The 18,146-nt window shown below is 40.4% G+C and overlaps 1 protein-coding gene across 5 annotated transcripts in view; it reads right to left on the bottom strand.

The window, feature by feature from the left end:
* Window positions 1-18,146, bottom strand: part of Bcas3 (BCAS3 microtubule associated cell migration factor) — a 664,126-nt gene that overhangs the window by 474,114 nt on the left and 171,866 nt on the right. For all 5 annotated transcript variants that reach the window (XM_004664529.2, XM_004664531.2, XM_045159845.1 and 2 more), the window contains one exon: window positions 5,497-5,580. In XM_004664529.2, the coding sequence (XP_004664586.1) occupies window positions 5,497-5,580 (84 nt within the window). The remainder of the gene's footprint in view (window positions 1-5,496; window positions 5,581-18,146) is intronic.

The raw sequence follows: 18,146 nt of genomic DNA, 5'->3' as shown, positions 1-18,146 counted from the left end.
GGACATATGCAATTGACAGATTTAACTTCACAATTGCAAAGTAAACAAAAATTAGCATTCTTTCTGTGTGACTAAGTGGGTAGTCTCTCAGAAACCATAGCAAAAGAAGAGAGTAATTATTCTTTCAGAGAGGATGATTTGACAGAATAATGAGTATGAGGGATTGGAGTGATTGCTCAAAAGTTAGGGAACTTGCTTGCAAAGCCTAACAACCTGGGTTTGATTCCCCAGCACATAAGTGGTGCCAGATGCACAACGTGGTGCATGTATCTGGAGTTCATTGGCAGTGGCTGAAGGCCCTGGTTTGCCCATTCTTTCTTTCTATCTCCCTTTTCTCTGTCTGTCTCTCTCTCTCTCCCCTTGCAAATAAACAAATAAAAATTAAAAAAAGAAAGAAAAAGAAATGAGGGCTGGAGTGTTACTAGGTCAAAAGCCCAATAAACAAGGAAGTCTATACATTCCATCTGGGTATTTGGGCTTGGGGTCATTTGTTGATTCTAGAGATGGCAGCAAAGATACTCAGTGATGTAGCTAACAGATGGCTGGAACTATAAGGTCAAGTTTTACAATCAGCTTTGCCAAAGAGGTCCACCTGAAGAGACTCTCACCCTTTTCTGGCTGATACAATAAGAAATGTGCAATGGAAGAGTTAAGATAGGCTGCTTTTAAACAATTTAAGCTATTTCAATTCTCAAAACTGCATTAAGTTGACCCCGAATTCTATTATTATCCCAAGCTCAGAATCAGAATTAGTTCTATTTTTGAAGTGAATTCTAATAGAAGAGTCAAACATCATAAATGAGAGCCAGCGGAAATGATATTCACAGAACTCGATTCAAAATGAGGCCAAACCACACCTAGATTATAATTACTTTGTGCGTCTGGCTTTACATGGTGTGGTGGTTTGATTCAGGTGTCCCCCATAAACTTAGGTGCTCTGAATTCTAGGTTCCCAGATGATGGATATTTGGGAATAAATGCCTCCTGGAGGGAGTGTATTGTTGGGGGCGGGCTTATGGGTGTTATAGCCAGTTTCCCCATGCCAGTGTTTCGCACACTCTCTTGTTGCTATGGTCCACCTTATGTTGGCCAGAGGGTGATGTCCACCCTCTGCTCATGCCATCGTTTTCCCCTGCCATTGAAGAGCTTCCCCTCGAGCCTATAAGCCAAAATAAACTTCTTTTTCCCAGACGCTACTCTTGGTTGGGTGATTTCTACCAGCTGCATGAACTGGACTGCAACAGCTTGCTGCTAGACACATAACTATGTGGCTTTGGCCTTTTGGAGCTGATTTTCAAGAGGAATATGGGAAGATTTGAAATCTTGGCCTAAGAGATTCCTTGCAGTGCTGTAAGTACAGCTTGATGGACTATTCTGGTCTTAGCTGCAAGACCTGAATGCAGTAAGATCTATGGACTGTGAGGTTTGGCTTATGAGGGTGAGAAAGAGCTTTGCTTGGACTGGGCTTGCAGTTTGTGTGAGAAGTTGCTCTTATGTCCATGTCCTGAGAAGTTGTGCAGGGTTGCTTTGTGTAGAAATGAACTGGTGTGCGCAGAGGGATATGGCACAGAAAGAAAAATCTTTGGGTGAACTGCTGCCCATTCAGCTGCAATTGAGAGATTGCAACCTTTGAGATTGGGCCAGCTGACCTGCACTGGGGCAACAGGAAGAATGTAGACTCTTTTGAAGGGGACTAAATGCCCAAGGAGTGTCCTGTTCTTCAAAGTCTGCTTTATTCCCCACTGGATTAACAGGTTGGCACCCTACCTGGTATTGTGGAATATGGGAAATGCAGGAAAGAGAGGGTCATTGATTTTGTGGCACGGTCTTGTGTTTTGGAAATGGCCATGGGCAGTGTGAAGCGGGTTTGCTGGTTGCCTGCATAGAGACCCCATGGGGCCATGAGGATGAACCATGGGTTGCAGTAGAGACCCAGTGGAGATGCCGGGACCATGAGATGACTGCTAAGGAGCTGCCGGCCCCGATGAAGTTTCCCAGGTCTGTGAGTGGCCTAGCTGGAGGGGTGGAATTGGAATGCCAGAGACTTGTTGCTGGTTAGAATTATCGGTCTTGGAGATTTGTCACTGGCTAGAGTTGTTGGACTTGAAGTTACAGAGTTTGATGTTTGCCCTGGTTGTTTTAAATCTTGTATTGGTTGAATGTTTCTTTGCTATGCCCAATGCCATTTTTTGCAGTGTGAATATTTATTCTGTGCCATTATGGGTTTTTTGAGGTTATTTTTTTGGTATTATGAGCTCAGTTAAAAGATCTTGGACTATGGGGATATATGAACATCATCGGAATTGATAAAAACTATGGGACTTTAAAAGTTAGATGAATGGCCGGGCGTGGTGGCACACGCCTTTAATCACAGCACTCAGGAGGCAAAGGTAGGAGGATCGCTGAGAGTTTGAGGCCACCATGAGAATACATAGTGAGTTTCAGGTCAGCCTGAGCTACAGTGAGAACCTACCTTAGAAAACCAAAAAAAAAAAAGTTAGATGAATGCATTGCATTTTACATCATGTATGGTTATCAGTTTATGGGGACCAGGAGTGGAATGTGGTGGTTTGATTCAGGTGTCCCCCATAAACTTAGGTGTTCTGAATTCTAGGTTTCCAGCTGATGGATATTGGGAATTAACGCCTCCTGGAGGGAGTGTAGTGTTGGGGGCGGGCTTATAGGTATTACAGCCAGTTTCCCTTTGCCAGTGTTTGGCACACTCTCCTGTTGCTAGTGCCTACCTTATGTTGGCCAGGGGGTGATGTCCACCCTCTGCTCATGCCACTGTTTTCCCCTGCCATTGTGGAATTTCCCCTCGAGCCTGTAAACCAAAATAAACCTTTTTTTTTCCCCAGAAGTTACTCTGGGTTGGGTGATTTGTACCAGCAATGCGAACCAGACTGCAACACAGGGGTACTGGGGAATCAAACCTGGGTTGGCACGTTTAAAAGCAAGTTCCTGTAACTGCTAAACTACCCACCCAGCCATCGTTTTGAATTTTTTAAGTAAACTTTACAACTATAAACCTGAAAGTATAATGATTACACAACCTGAAGAATATTCAGATGAACAGGCATATAACCTATAAGGTAATGGTAACTAGAAAATGAATACATTAATTAATAATTAATTATGAAAGTAATTTTCAGGACTGGAGAGATGGCTTAGCAGTTAAGGTGCTTGCCTGAAAGCCAAAGGACCCCAGTTAAATTCCCAGGACCCACGTAAGCCATATGCTCAAGGTAATACATGTGTCTAGAATTCATTTGCAATGGCTGGCATACCCATGCGCTTGCTTGTTCTCTCTTGCACACGCACGCACGCGCTCTCTCCCACACACTCTCTCTCTCTCTGTGTCTCTGTCTCTCTTGCTCGCTTGCTCTCTCTCTCAAATAAATAAATAAATAAATATAATAGGCTTAAAATTCTTTTTTTGAGTTAGGGTCTTGCTCTACCCAGACTGACCTGAAATTCACTACATAGTCTTAGACTAACCTTGAATTCACAGCAATCCTCCTACCTCTGTCTCCTGAGTGTGGGGATTAAAGGCATATGCCACCACGCCAGGCTTAAAAAAGTTTTTTTAAGTGTTTTCACCAGTTGTGGTGGTACACACCCTCTCTGTGGTGCAAAAGATAGTTCATTGGACTCTTTCTAATGCTAGCACTAGAGAGGCTGAGGTAGAAGGATTGTGGTGAGTTTGATGCCAACCTGAGCTATTTGAGCTCTAGGTAAGCCTGGGGTAGAGTGAGACCCAGCTTCAAAATACAACAAAAAAACCAGGTGTGGCTACACATACCTTGAATCCCAGCACTGGGGAGGCCAAGATAGGAGGATCACGAGACTACATAGTTAATTCCAGGTCAGAGATACCCTATCTCAAAAAATTAATTAATTTAAAGTGTTTCTCAAAATTAAGCATGCGGAGTTTGGAATATAGTTCAGTGGCAGAGCACCTGCCTAACACACATAAATTCTAGTCACCGTATTAGTGAACACTAGCCTACTGAAAGTTGACTAGATTCAAGGTTTTTTTCTTAAATATAATTGGGAGGGGGGATGAGACAAGGCTTCATCTGTAGGCCTCACCTAGACCATATACCCTAGTCTGGTCTCAGACTTGCACCAATCCTCCTGCCTTAGGAACCCCAAATGCCTAATTATTATAGGGGCGAGCCACCAAACCCAGCTAAATATAACTTCTTAGCACCAAGATAAGGAAGAACTGAATATATGCCTCACAGTCCACAAGACAGATGTGTGAGGATAGAGATGTGGGAGGAACTTCAGACTTAGCATTTTCAAATCATATCAACTCCAACCTCCTGCCAGTATGCCCACCACAAAACACTTATGAAACAAGGTAGATCCCTTTCCTGTAAGAAACAGATACATAACATGCAACAAAAACCAAAAAGTCAGCTTTCATTCAGGAACTCCTAGTTACTGAATAGTAACTAATGATGAGCTACTACTTTGTGAGACAGGTATGCCCAAGAGAAGCTGACACATACGAAACAAATCTTGTTGTTAAATATTATGGATAAGGTAACACTGTTGAAATAACCATCATTATTTTTATACATGCAATAGAGAAAAGACAACATTCTTTGTAAAGATTTCTGAAACATAAATATATAGGGCTAGAGGCGTAAAGACTTATTTCCCTTTAGAGTGAAAAATTTGCAATGCCTCTCTCGTCAAAACACAGAACATATGTTAAAGAACATCATGTAAGCATTTGTGATCCATCTCCAAGATTTTTTGAATTTAACATAAAACAGGGTGACCTTTGATTCCTGCCCTGTGGTTTACTTTAAACTGTTGTTCTTTTCTGAACAGTTGTGCTTTCCATTACATGCTGTCATTTAAATTCACTCCGTCATCCCTATTATTAGAATTGTTTTGTTGTATACTTCACAATTCAAAAGGATAGTGGTTATAAGAATACCTTATAATCAGCATAAAGTTTACCAGGCATCATCAAAATTAACCCTCACACACACACAAAGGAACTCACTTTGACAAACACAAAGGGAGCAGCCCCCTAGATATGAAAGAATCTTTGAATGTGCCGGGATCCACTCGTTTTCATAAGGGATTTCCGATGTTAAAAAGACTCAAAAATGTACAAACAGACAAGATGTCAGGGTAGGTAGAATGAGGCCAATCACAGAAAAAGGATCCAGAAGTCACCACTTAAAACTTTGTAAAGCTTCTTTCAAATATGGTATTAGTTAGTTAACAGGCTTTAATCCTGTTAACATGACATTCAGGTTTTAAACTGGGGAAGTACAAACCAGACTACCACTGCAATTAAAAAACAAAAGTATGAACCTCGAAAGATTAAATTCCAAATCCCTAACTCTCACTTCCTTCACATTTATTCTGTGTTTGTGAATGAAAAGGGAACGGTCCATTTCAACACAGCTCAGGAGAGACTCAATTACTAGTCCACACAACCACGGCTCCCGGAGCTGACTGAGTACTCACTTTAGCAGCACTAATGACCGTGGCAGTGTAAGACTGAATGTTGTCTCCGCAGGCTCCACCACGAGACTGATGACATCGAATCAACTGGGGGAAAAGAGAACACAAGAGTCATTTCCTATCAAATGTTTAACTCTACTTGCTATTAGAGTGCTCTTTACTGTGTGTGACAATGATAGTGGATGGGAATGTTTGCATGAGTGTATTTCAGACAAAACAGCTAAAAGCCCTGCTGAGACACGTTTACCCTTTTTATAATCTTCTGGTGCCACAAAGAGAGTTTCAAACTCAACTATGGTTTTAATTACACCATGAATAGTCTTTAAGAATTCATAAACTCTGAAATGGTAGGATTCAGGGCCTGGCAGTCTTTCCACAAATAAATTAAAAAACATAATCAAAGGACTTACACATAACTTCCTAACATTAAATATTTGACATGCTAGCAAATTGGATGTTTTCTCCTCTTAATTACTCTACAAAGATTGTAAAGGAAACATAAAAAGTCAAAACATACTAGGGTATTTGCATTTTCAATTGTGTCAGTGGAAAAACGGATAAAGTCTACATAAGCCAGCCATGTCACATACACTAGCTGTCCACTGCACAACCTTTCCTGCTTTTACCATTAGGGGTAAAAAGATATGCCTCCTGGACCCTGACCAAACAAGCCAAACCGCCAAGTGTCCACGTGAACCACTACTCTCACGTGCTAGCCATCAGGCCGGATTAGCATCTTCACTGGGCCTGCACACCCCATATTTAACAACAAAATCAGCACCAAGATCTGTGTGCTAAATCTTTTTAAATAAAATGACAATAGTGGAGAATTAAAAAGGAACAACATTGTAATATGAGTTTCTAAAAGCCTGTGGAATCCACACACAAAAAAAAAAATCTGCATCTAAAACTACTTTACATAATCTAAAATCAGGTTCTAAAAGATTAACATGTAATCCTTTTATGCTTAACTCAGATGTTTCCTTCATCACTGACATTGTTTTCATTTAATCCCTCAAAGTAATATTAATATAATAGACTGGAACACCTAAAAGTCAGCCATGTGATGCCCACTGGATTTCAGGCTGTTTCTGTGATGCTATGCTGAACAGATTTCAAGGTGGTCGATCAGTAAGTGTGGTTTCAAGTAGAGTAAAATGCGGAACTGGAAAGTGATTATTTTAGCTAATAAAAAGAATCTCTGGTTCAACCACAAATCCACAAGCAGAAAATGATGAAAACTGTCCCTCTGCTGCCTCCTGCTGCATGAGGGCTGAAGAGCAGTATTGCAGAAGGGCCCTCATCAATTTACTGACACAGGGAGGTAGATATTCAAGGACATACATGTAGAGATAAGTAGGCAACACTTGGCATGTCACTTTGACAACTGGGCCAGGATTTGTACGTGAAAATATTGTTTAAAACACAGACTCAACACAAATTGCATTTACTTCTTGGTTCAACAAAATTAGAGATTAACCAGCATTCTCTTGATTCTAAATACTATCAATGAATTAATTTCCAGGAAATAACTTTAAGGAAAAAAAATACCAAAGTGTAAATATACAACAATGTTATCATTTGTTAAAGGGAAATATAAGTACATATATTAAAATATATGAACACGTAAATAAAATATGAATGTACAAAGAAAAGCATACAATTACATATCAAATGAAACTATAGCGAAAATGTAGTAAGGGATGAATAACAAACAAAAATACCCTATGAATATAGTTATTTAACTGCACACATTCCATCTTAGACATAATTGGGAGAAAACCAAGTCCTGAACTTGGTCTGACTTTTGCAGTGGCACGGGCAAGCAGCTCTATGGTTGTTTTTGCATTCTAAGATGGGACATATGAATGGACATGCAGGTGTCAGTCTGCTGTGCTAAGGAAGGGACAGCTTAACATACAGCGGAGAAGGGGAAGAACTGGGTGGAAGAATCAAAGTAAATATGTGATGTCAAAAACACATGAATATGCACATGTAGTTGTGCATGTGTGTAGTTTCCCATATTGTAAGTCATATATATATATACATACATACATACACACATACACACACCAGATATTTCCCAGATCTCTGGGTAGCAATGAGTGTACCCCACAGGACAAAGCTAACTATAATATTGCCCATTAAAATATCAAGCATGGGCTGGAGAGATGGCTTAGCAATTAAGCGCTTGCCTGTGAAGCCTAAGGACCCCAGTTCGAGGCTCGGTTCCCCAGGTCCCACGTTAGCCAGATGCACAAGGGGGCACACGCGTCTGGAGTTCGTTAGCAGAGGCTGGAAGCCCTGACGCGCCCATTCTCTCTCTCTCCCTCTATCTGTCTTTCTCTCTTGTCTGTCGTTCTCAAACAAATAAATTTTTTTAAAAAGCAAGAAAAAAAATATCAAGGACAGGGCTGGAGAAATGAAGCAGTTAAGGTGCTTGACTGCAAATGCTGATCACCCAGGGTCGATTCCCCAGTACCCATGGAAAGCCAATTGCACAGTAGCACATGCATCTGGAATATGCAGCAGCTAGAGGCCTGGAGCACCCATTCTCTCCTGTCTTATTTCTTTCTCTCTCTCTCTCCCTCTCTCCCTCCCCCCCCCCTTGCAAATAAAATTAAAATGATCAGGAAAGCCAAATGTAGCAGATTCCAGAGCTGAGACAAGGTGAATCTGGACATATAGCTTTGACAGTAACTAAGAAAATAGGCAGGTTCCATGCTCAATGAGAAAAGTAGGTCACATGGCCACAGTAACCTTCCTGAAGTGATTACTACAGCTCAATTGTTAAACAAATTAAAAACTGAAAATAAGACTGGAAAGATGGCTCAGCAATTAAATGCATTTCCTGTCTAAGTATGAGGGCTGAGGACAGCCTAAATTCAAATCCAGAACTCATGTAAACAGATCAGGGTGGCTATGCACACCTATAAAGGTGGTCCTGTAGGGAGTCGAGCCCAGAGAACTAGTTGGGCTCCCAAACAGCAGGCTTTAGAACCAGTAAGACTCCATCACAAGGAAAACACAAGTAGCTAAGTAATGGAGGGTCGAGACATTCAATGTTAGCACAGGCGAGACCATGGAGCAATGCACCATCACATACACATATATAGACCACACACCCCCAACAACAAGAGAACAAATTAAAACAGTTAAAGGCACTTGCTTGCTAAAATGGGTAAACATCGATGCAAAACACCAACGAAAGTGAGAAAACTGAGTGATCTCCATCAAGGATGCCTTGTCCTACAATGGAAGCCTCCAGTGAAATCATAGAGAAATCAACAAATTCATTCCCAAAATGAAAACATAATAACCAATCAGACTCTGATCAAAAAGATCACTGAACTGGAAGCAAACCATCAATTGTATCAATGCCACTGAACAGAATCATCTAAGGGGTTCAACTTTTGACAGTAGGCTTAACTTGCCTGAAGTCAATAAATGGAAGATCTCAACAACCAGATGATTAAGCTTAATGAAGACTTGATCAAATGCAAGAATGAATTCCAGGAAGCATCAAGAAAATCAGAACTCAAATTGAAACTGTACATCAAAAAAGATGGATAGGCTGGGCGTGGTGACGCACGCCTTTAATCCCAGCACTCGGGAGGCAGAGATAGGAGGATCGCCAAGAGTTCAAGGCCACCCTGAGACTCCATAATGAATTCCAGGTCAGCCTGGGCTAGAGTGAGACCCTACCTTGAAAAACAAAAAAAACAAAAAAAAAAAAGATGGATACAATGCAAAATAGCATAACAAAACAAAAAAATCAAATAGAAATTATAAAAAACTTCTCTAGAACCCAACCAACAGAGTTACTCAGAAGGAATCTCTGACCTGAAAAGACAAGACAGAAAAAATTTGATGAAAAAAATCAAGCAAAGCCAGGTGTGGTGACACATGCCTTTAATCCCAGCACTCGAGAGGCAGAGGTAGGAAGAGTTCAAGGCCACCCTGAAACTACATCGTGAATTCCAGGTCAGCATGGGCTAGAGCAAAATCCTACCTCAAAAAAGAAAAAAAAAAAAAAGCAAACAGAATACAAGGGAACTGTGGGATACCCTAAAATGACCAAATATCCAGATCATGAGTATACCAGGAGGAGAGAAATCCAGGCCAGAGACATAGTGAACATACTCAACAAATTTTTCTGATTCTCTCAAAAGAGAGGCCCATCCAGATATAAGAAATCTGCAGAACACAAAACAGACAGGACCAAAGAAGAAACTCTCCAAGACACATCATAGTTAAAACTCTTAACAATGAAAATGAAGAGAGTGTTAAAGGCAGCGAGAGAGAAGCAACTCACAACATACAAAGGCATTGCCATTAGAATAACATGAGATTTCTCCATGGAAACCCTGAAACCAAGAAGGGGCTGGAATACACTTCAAACTCTAAAAAACTATGGCTGCTAATCCAAGCGATTCTAACCAGCAAAAGTATCTCTCATAATAGATAGTGAAAGAAAAACTTTCTATGAAAAAAAAAAAAAGTCAACTCTATAATTACATGAACACAAAGCCAAACCTACAGAGAATACTTGAGGGAATATTCCACACAGAACAGTCAAACAACCAATCTCAAGAGCCAACAAGAAGATGATCACAATAACCAAAAATAGATCAGGCTCAACATACTATAAAACACAAGAAAACACCAAACCCCATGAAACACCTTATCATGGCAGAAATTAATTCAAACCTCACAGTAATAACCTCAAATATTAACAGTCTTAACTTACCCATCAAAAGACACAGGTTATCAGGGTGGATCAAAAAACGAGACCTTCCTATAAACTGTCTTCAAGAAAGCAACCACTAAAGATAGACACCACCCAGGGTGAAAGGTTGGAAAATAATAATCCAAGCAAATGTAAATAAAAAAACAAGCAGAGCCAGGCGTAGTGGTACTTGCCTTTAATCCCAGTACTAAGGAGGCAGAGGTAGGAGGATCGCTGTAAGTTCAAGGCCACCATGGAACTACAGAGTGAATTCCAGGTCACCTTGGACTACAACGAGACCCTACCTTAGGGAAAAAAGGGGGGTGTTGCTATATTAATATATGATAAAAACAGACGTCAAAAAGGACAAAAGGACAAAGAGGGCCACTTCTTACTCATCACAATCATAAATATATATGCACCAAATATAGGTGCATCACAGTATATAAAACAAAATCTGGGCTGGAGAGATGGCTTAGCGGTTAAGTGCTTGCCTGTGAAGCCTAAGGACCCCGGTTCGAGGCTCGGTTCCCCAGGTCCCACGTTAGCCAGATGCACAAGGGGGCGCACGCATCTGGAGTTCGTTTGCAGAGGCTGGAAGCCCTGGCGCGCCCTTTCTCTCTCTCTCCCTCTATCTGTCTTTCTCTCTGTGTCTGTCGCTCTCAAATAAATAAATAAATAAATTTTAAAACAAAATCTACTCAACAATAAAACAGAAATAAACACCAACAACATCATAGTCAGAGATTTCAATACTCCACTATCATCAACAGACAGATCATCCAAGCAGAAAATCAACAGGAAAAGAATAGAGCTAAACAACATCATGGATCAACTAGACCTAATGGAAATCTACTCAGCAGCCCATGGAACCTTCTCCAAAATTGACCATATATTAGGTAATAAAGCATGCCTTTATAAAGTCAGGAAAACTGAAGTAATTTCCTGCATCATGTCAGATCACAATGCTTTACAGCTAGAAATTAATAACAGATACATCAAGAACTCTACCAGTTCTTGGAGACTTAAACAGCACACTTTTAACAATGAATGGGTCATAGAAGAAATGAAAAAAGAAACTGTAGATTTCCTAGAATTGAATGATAATAAAAACACAACCTACCAAAACTTATGGGATAAAATGAAGGTAGTTCTAATGGGAAAAAATTGCCTTTATTACAAAGACAGAAAGATCCTAAATTAATAACCTGAATGTCCACTTAAAGACACCGAAAAAAAAAAAAAAAAAAAAAAACAAGAAAAATCCAACCCAAAGAGCTCCAGAAAGAAATAATCAAGATTAGAGCAGAAATTAATGAATTGGAAAATAAGAAAATAACTTTAAAAAATCGATGAAACAAGACACACACATACACGACTGACAAACAGCTGGCCAATTTGATCAAGCAAAAAAAAAAAAAAAAAAAAAGAGAAGTCTCAAATTAACAAAATCAGAAATGAAAAAGGATCATAACAGACATCAATGAAATTGTTAGAAACATTAGGGCATACTTCCAAAACCTCTACTCCACAAAATTGAATCATCTGGAAGAAATGGAGGAATTCCTAGACATATACCACCTACGAAAATAAACTCAGAGCAGATTAACCTCCTGAACAAACCTATCACATCCATGGAGATTGAAAAGGTAATCAACCCCCCCCCCAAAAAAAAAGAAAAGTCAAGGACTGGATGGCTTCTCAGCCAAAGTCTATCAAACCTTCATTGAAGAACTGATACCAATTTTTCTCAAACTGTTCCGCATAACTGGAGACCCAACTCCTTTTATGAAGCTAGCATTACCCTAAAACCAAAACCAGACAGAGATGCAATAAGGAAAGAATATGATATGCCTACATGCCTAATGAACTTAGACACAAAGATCATGAACAAAATCCTTGCAAACCAAATTCAACAACACATCAAAAGCATTATCCACCTTGATCAAGTAGGCTTCATCCCAGGGATGGTTCAGCATATGAAAACTGATCGACGTAATATACCACATAAATAAACTGAAACAAAAGAACCACATGATCATTTCAATTGATGCACAGAAGGCCTTTGGCAAAATACACCACCACTTCATGATCAAAACATTGGAAAGAATAGGCACAGAGGGTTTATATCTCAACACAATAAAGGTTATGTATAAAGCTCCTAAAGCCCAAATAATACTTAAAGGGGAAAAACTCAAGGAGTTTCCACTGAGATTGGGAACAAGACACGGGTGCTCACTCTCACCACTGCTCTTCAACATAGTACTAGACTACTAGCCCAAGCAATAAGACAGGAGGAAGAAATAAAAGAGATTCGAATTGGAAAGGAAAAAGTCAAATTATCCCTATTTGCAGGTGGCATGATCCTATATATAAGTGATCCAAAAGTTTTCATCTCAAAACTTCTAAAAGTGATAAATTCCTTCAGGAGAGTTGCAGGATACAAAATCAATGCACAAAAATCAGTAGCTTTTCTATATGGAAAGGAAAAACATACAGAGAAGAAATAAGTGATGCTGTCTCATTTTCAATGGCAACAAAAAAATTAAAAACATTGGAATAACACTAACCAAGAATGTGAAAGACCTATATAATAAAAACACTCAAGAAAAAAATAGAGTAGGACTTCAGACGACAGAAAGACCTCACATGCTCCTGGATAGGTAGAATTGATATTGTGAAAATGGCAATTCTGCCAACAGCAATATACACATTTAATGCAATACCAATAAAAAATACTGGGCTGGAGAGATGGCTTAGCGGCTAAGCGCTTGCCTGTGAAGCCTAAGGACCCCGGTTCGAGGCTCGGTTCCCCAGGTCCCACGTTAGCCAGATGCACAAGGGGGTGCACATGTCTGGAGTTCGTTTGCAGAGGCAGGAAGCCCTGGCGCACCCATTCTCTCTCTCTCCCTCTATCTGTCTTTCTCTCTGTGTCTGTTGTTCTCAAATAAAATAAATTTGAAAAAATTTAAAAAAAAATACTACCATCATTCTTCACAGAGATTGAAAAAAGGATCTCAAAATTCATATGGAATGGCAGAAGGCCTCAGATATTCAGATATCCAAGCATATCCTCAGCAAAAAAATCAACAACCAAAAAAAAAAAAACACCTCTGGAGGTATCAAGATACCAATCTAAAGCTGTATTATAAAGCTATAGTGACAAAAAAAAAAAAAAAGCATGGTACTGGAATAAACAGAAACAGGAACCAATGGAACAGAACTGAAGACCCAGATATTAGGTCAAGTAACTACAGTTGCTTAAGGTTTAGCAAAGGTCCCAATAATGTAGACTGGAGAAAAGACAGTATCTTCAACAAATGGTGTTGGACAAATTGGACAACCATATGTAGAATAAGGAAATTAGACCCACTCATTTCAAAATACACAAAAATCAAGTCCAAATGGATTAAAGACCTCAATATAAGACCTGAAACTCTTCAACTACTGGAATAACAAATAGGAGGTACTGGGACAAGACTTCCTGAACAAAATCCCAGTAGCCCAGGAAGTTAAACAACCAACCAACCAATGGGACCTCATGAAGTAAAAAAGCTTTTGCACAGACAAACATACCATAAGCAGAGCCAATAGATTACCCACTAAATGTGAGAAAATCTTCACCAGCTATACCACTGATAGAAGCCTAGTGTCTAAAATCTACAAAAAACTCAAAAAACTAAACAAAAAAGCAAACAACTGGGCTGGAGAGACAACATAGTGTCTAAAGCACTTGCCTACAAAGCCAAAGGACCTTGTTTTGACTCCCCGGGACCCATGTAAGCCAGATGCACAAGGTGGTGCATGTGTCTGGAGTTCATTTGCAGTGAATGGAGACCCTGGCATGCATATTCTCTCTCTCTCTCTCCTGCCCCCTTCCTCTCCCTCCCCTTCCCTCCCTCCCTCCCTACGCATCATTGTCTTTCTCAAATAAATAAAACTAAATATTAAAAAAAAAAAAACCTGACTCCAAAAGTGGGGCAGAGAACTAAATAGGGAGATCTCAGAGGAAGAATTACAAATGGCTAACACACACTTAAGAAAATGTTCAACATCCCTAACCACTAGGGAAATGCAAATTAAGACAACTCTGAGATTCCACCTTACCCCAGTAAGGACAGCAAACATTTAAAAAAAATAAAATGAAAATAAATGTTGGCAAGGATGTAAAGAAACAGGAACACTCGTTCACTGTTGGTGGGAATGTAAGCTGGAACAACCACTATAGAAATCAATATGGAGACTCCTAAAAAGGATGAATATAGAGTTACCAAAGACCATGTTATTTCCTTACTGGACATTTACCCTAAAAGCTCCACATCTCAGTTCAGAGATATTTGCTCAACCATGTTTATAGCTGTCAATTCATCATAGCTAAGAACTGGAATCAATCTAGGCATCCATCATTGGATGAATGGGTAACCAAGATGGGGTATATCTAAACAATGGAATTCTACTCAGCAATAAGAAAAAATGACAATGAAATTTGTAGAAAAATGGTTGAACCTGGACCAAATGCATTCTAAGGGAATTCACACAATAACGGAAAGACAATCGTCACTGGTCTCACTCATCTGTGGTCCTTAACCTGGATCAGCCTGAGATGCTGACATACCTGAATGGCATCTCGAGGCTTGGACCATAGGGAGGGTAGGACTTGGGGGAAGGGGTAGGGTAGGGAGCACAAAAATGAACCCAATTTGACTTGGTACCATAGAATCCTATATCCCGGTATTGCACCAGAGAACCTTCTCTCTTCAGATGGCAGTAACCTTGGGATGACTCAGAAGGCATCATGAAGATGTGGCACATTTATACAACGGAGTTCTACTCAGCGGTAAAGAAAAATGAAGTTATGAAATTTGCAGAAAAATGGATGGATCTGGAAAGGATTATATTACATGAGGTAAACCAGGCTCAGAAAACCAAACATTGCATGTTCTCTCTCATATGTGGATCCTAGCTACAAATAACTAGACTGCTGTGTGATTAGGAAGAAAACTCAGTAGCAAAGGCCAGAAAGCTAGAAAGTAGATATAAAGGAAATAGAAGGGAGGGAGGGGTGACCTAATAGGATGGAATGTATATATGTAAGTAGAATACATTAATGGGGGGGGGGGGGGGTGAAAAGGCCTAAGTGAGACCAGGGGAAGAGACTGAGTAAGGAAAGGTGGAGGGAAGGCTAATCAAAATCTAAAAGGATATAAATAAGTCATATGGAATCCTACTTTTTTGGACAATGGAAGACACAGGAGCCATAGATTGTTACTTGAAAATTTTCAGTGCCATGGAGGGATACCTTCCAGTGAGTGGTTGGCCAGGGAGGTTCCTGATGCCCCCCAAACATAACAGGCCATTGCCAAGGCCCTTGGTTTCCCACCAGGAATAGATGGTGAGACCCTATTGCTGAAGACTCCACATACTCGGGCTTCAAGGTCACTGAGAAACCCTGCTGGAGCTGAGCTGAAAACCTCCTCCATGTAGACCAGCTGACACAAAGCTGGAAAAAGCCACGCTGCATGCAGTTCAATGGGAGAGAGAGAAATCACCAGTGAAAATACCCAACAGTATATACTGCAAGCCTTATATTTGGCCAGCCAGGCCAAATGAGCCAATGGGTGCAATAGTGGCATGTCTTATGGGGGAAACAACCACCTTCTAATTTGACTAGAGGCCTGCTCCATGGGAGGGAAGGGTAGTCATGAGCCCTATGAGTGTAACCTCTGTTGCTGCTGGCTAAAAGTATATACTATGCTTATCAAACTGCCCAGTAAGCACTTCTCTTAATGTTCATACCCATATATTAATGCTAATCTCACTTTTGGCAGAGAACCTTCTTTTCAGATGGCAGTGAACTTGGGATGACTCAGAAGGCACCATGGTGCTGAGAAGAAGTGACAGAGGAGCACTCGGCACTAAAATATCTCTAGCACACCTTCCAAGGCTCAGAGTCCATTGCGGAAGAGATGGTGGAAAGAATGTAAGAGTCAAAGGAAGGGTAGGACTCCTTACAATGTGTTCCTCCAGACACAAAATTGCCTGGATATCCATGACCTCACAGTGCCTGACACTACGTGCACAAGACCATCATAATAGGAGGAAAAGATGGTGACACCAAAATAAGAGACTGGCCGGGCATGGTGGCATACACCTTTAATCCCAGCACTCGGGAGGCAGAGATAGGAGGATCACCGTGAGTTTGAGGCCACCATGAGACTACATAGTGAAATCCAGGAGAGCCTGAGCTAGAGTGAAGCCCTACCTCAAAAAATAAATAAATAAATAAATAAATAAATAAATAAATAAGTAAGTAAGTAAGTAAGAAAGAGACTGATTGAGAAGGGGAAGGAATATGATGGACAGTGGAGTTTCAAGGGGGAACGTGGAGGGAGGGAAGGAATTACCATGGGACATTGTTTACAATCATGGAAATTGTCAGTAAAGAATAAATAAATGAAACATAAAAAATTAAAGAATCTTATATCCTAGAAGTTAGACTAAAAAAAGTTGAACCCTCAACAGGACCTTAACGGGAGCACCTGAATCAAAGGGCCCTGGAGAAGGTGAGATGAAGCCTAACCTTAAATTTCTCCTGTTTCTCTTACTTCTCTTTTTCTTTTCCTTTGGTGCTGGTCTGTAATTCCCTGTATCAAGATGTAGGTTACATCTATAATGAGCTGTTGGTCAGAGAGACCTACTAGATCTCCCAAAACAAACAAGACAGACTCTGTCAGAGCACCTGACTACCTACCAGGGGTTAATGGTAAGACCCTACTGTTATAGGCACTATACAGTGTCAGCAAAAACCATGGAGAGACTGGGTTGGAATCCAGAAGAGAGCCAGTCCCCATACAATTAGTCCATCTAGTGCTCCAAGGCACTATATGAGCTACTGGGAGAAAGCAGCCAACATCCATCCAAGCAACTCCAAGTCTAAGCAACTCAGAAGTAAACAATCTGATGTGATGCTCACACAAGTGCAATAGTGGCACACAGCCATGGTGGGTAACCATCTGCTCTTGGATTGGCTAACAGATTTGCTCAGTGGAAAGGAAACCATATCTGGAAATGGGAAGCAAGTCAGAATCATATCCAGATAATTTTGCTTCCAAATATCAAGCTCCCACTAATCTTGGCATATAAGAGGGTCCACAACCTTTAAATTCTCTCTAAATTAATAATGGTTATCCCATTTAACGGGTGCTGACTTCATTCTCCATTGAAGATTCTGCTTCTCTTGTTCAGATGGGAGCCAGACTGGAGGAAATAAACAACCCAATGCACTTCACCCTGGCCCCAGCTGAGACCACAGAGGAACTGGGGAAATGAGCAAGAGTGCTGCTTTCTCAGTGAATCTGGTATAAACACAAGGGTGATGGAGATAGACACTGAGGACACTCAACTCCCACCAATCCAGAGATCCAGAGACTCCTAAGAGCCCATCACTAAAGTAGACTTAAAACACACCCAACATGGCTCAGGGAAATTTGCAGAAGAGGAGGCAGAAAGATTGTTAGAGCCACAAGTTGAGACATTCTGCACAGAGACATTGACTCTCTCACATAAAAGTAATGATGTGAAAACAGATCAGGTTCAATAGACCAACAAAATCTGATACCTGATCCTACATTAAATCAATCCTTACCATGGAAGGGGGAGGGGGAATCTACATTTCAAGGTTAACTGACAAAATTAGAATATGGGTAACAGAATGAAGTATTTTATCAGGACTAAGATAACTGACAAATGAAGTAATGATAGATAATGATTTGTGCAACTTATGCTGGAGTGGCTCACAGTATCATCTGTATAAAGGATACATCAATTATTCTGCTTTTTAAAATTATTTTTGTTCATTATTTATTTATTTATTTGAGGGAAACAGACAGAGAGAGAAAGGCCAAGAGAGAGAGAGAAAATGGGC

Source organism: Jaculus jaculus, chromosome 9, assembly GCF_020740685.1.
Source record: "Jaculus jaculus isolate mJacJac1 chromosome 9, mJacJac1.mat.Y.cur, whole genome shotgun sequence".
NCBI lineage: Eukaryota > Metazoa > Chordata > Mammalia > Rodentia > Dipodidae > Jaculus > Jaculus jaculus.
Note: the sequence above shows the minus strand (reverse complement) of the source record. Positions and strands in the feature narration are given on the sequence as shown.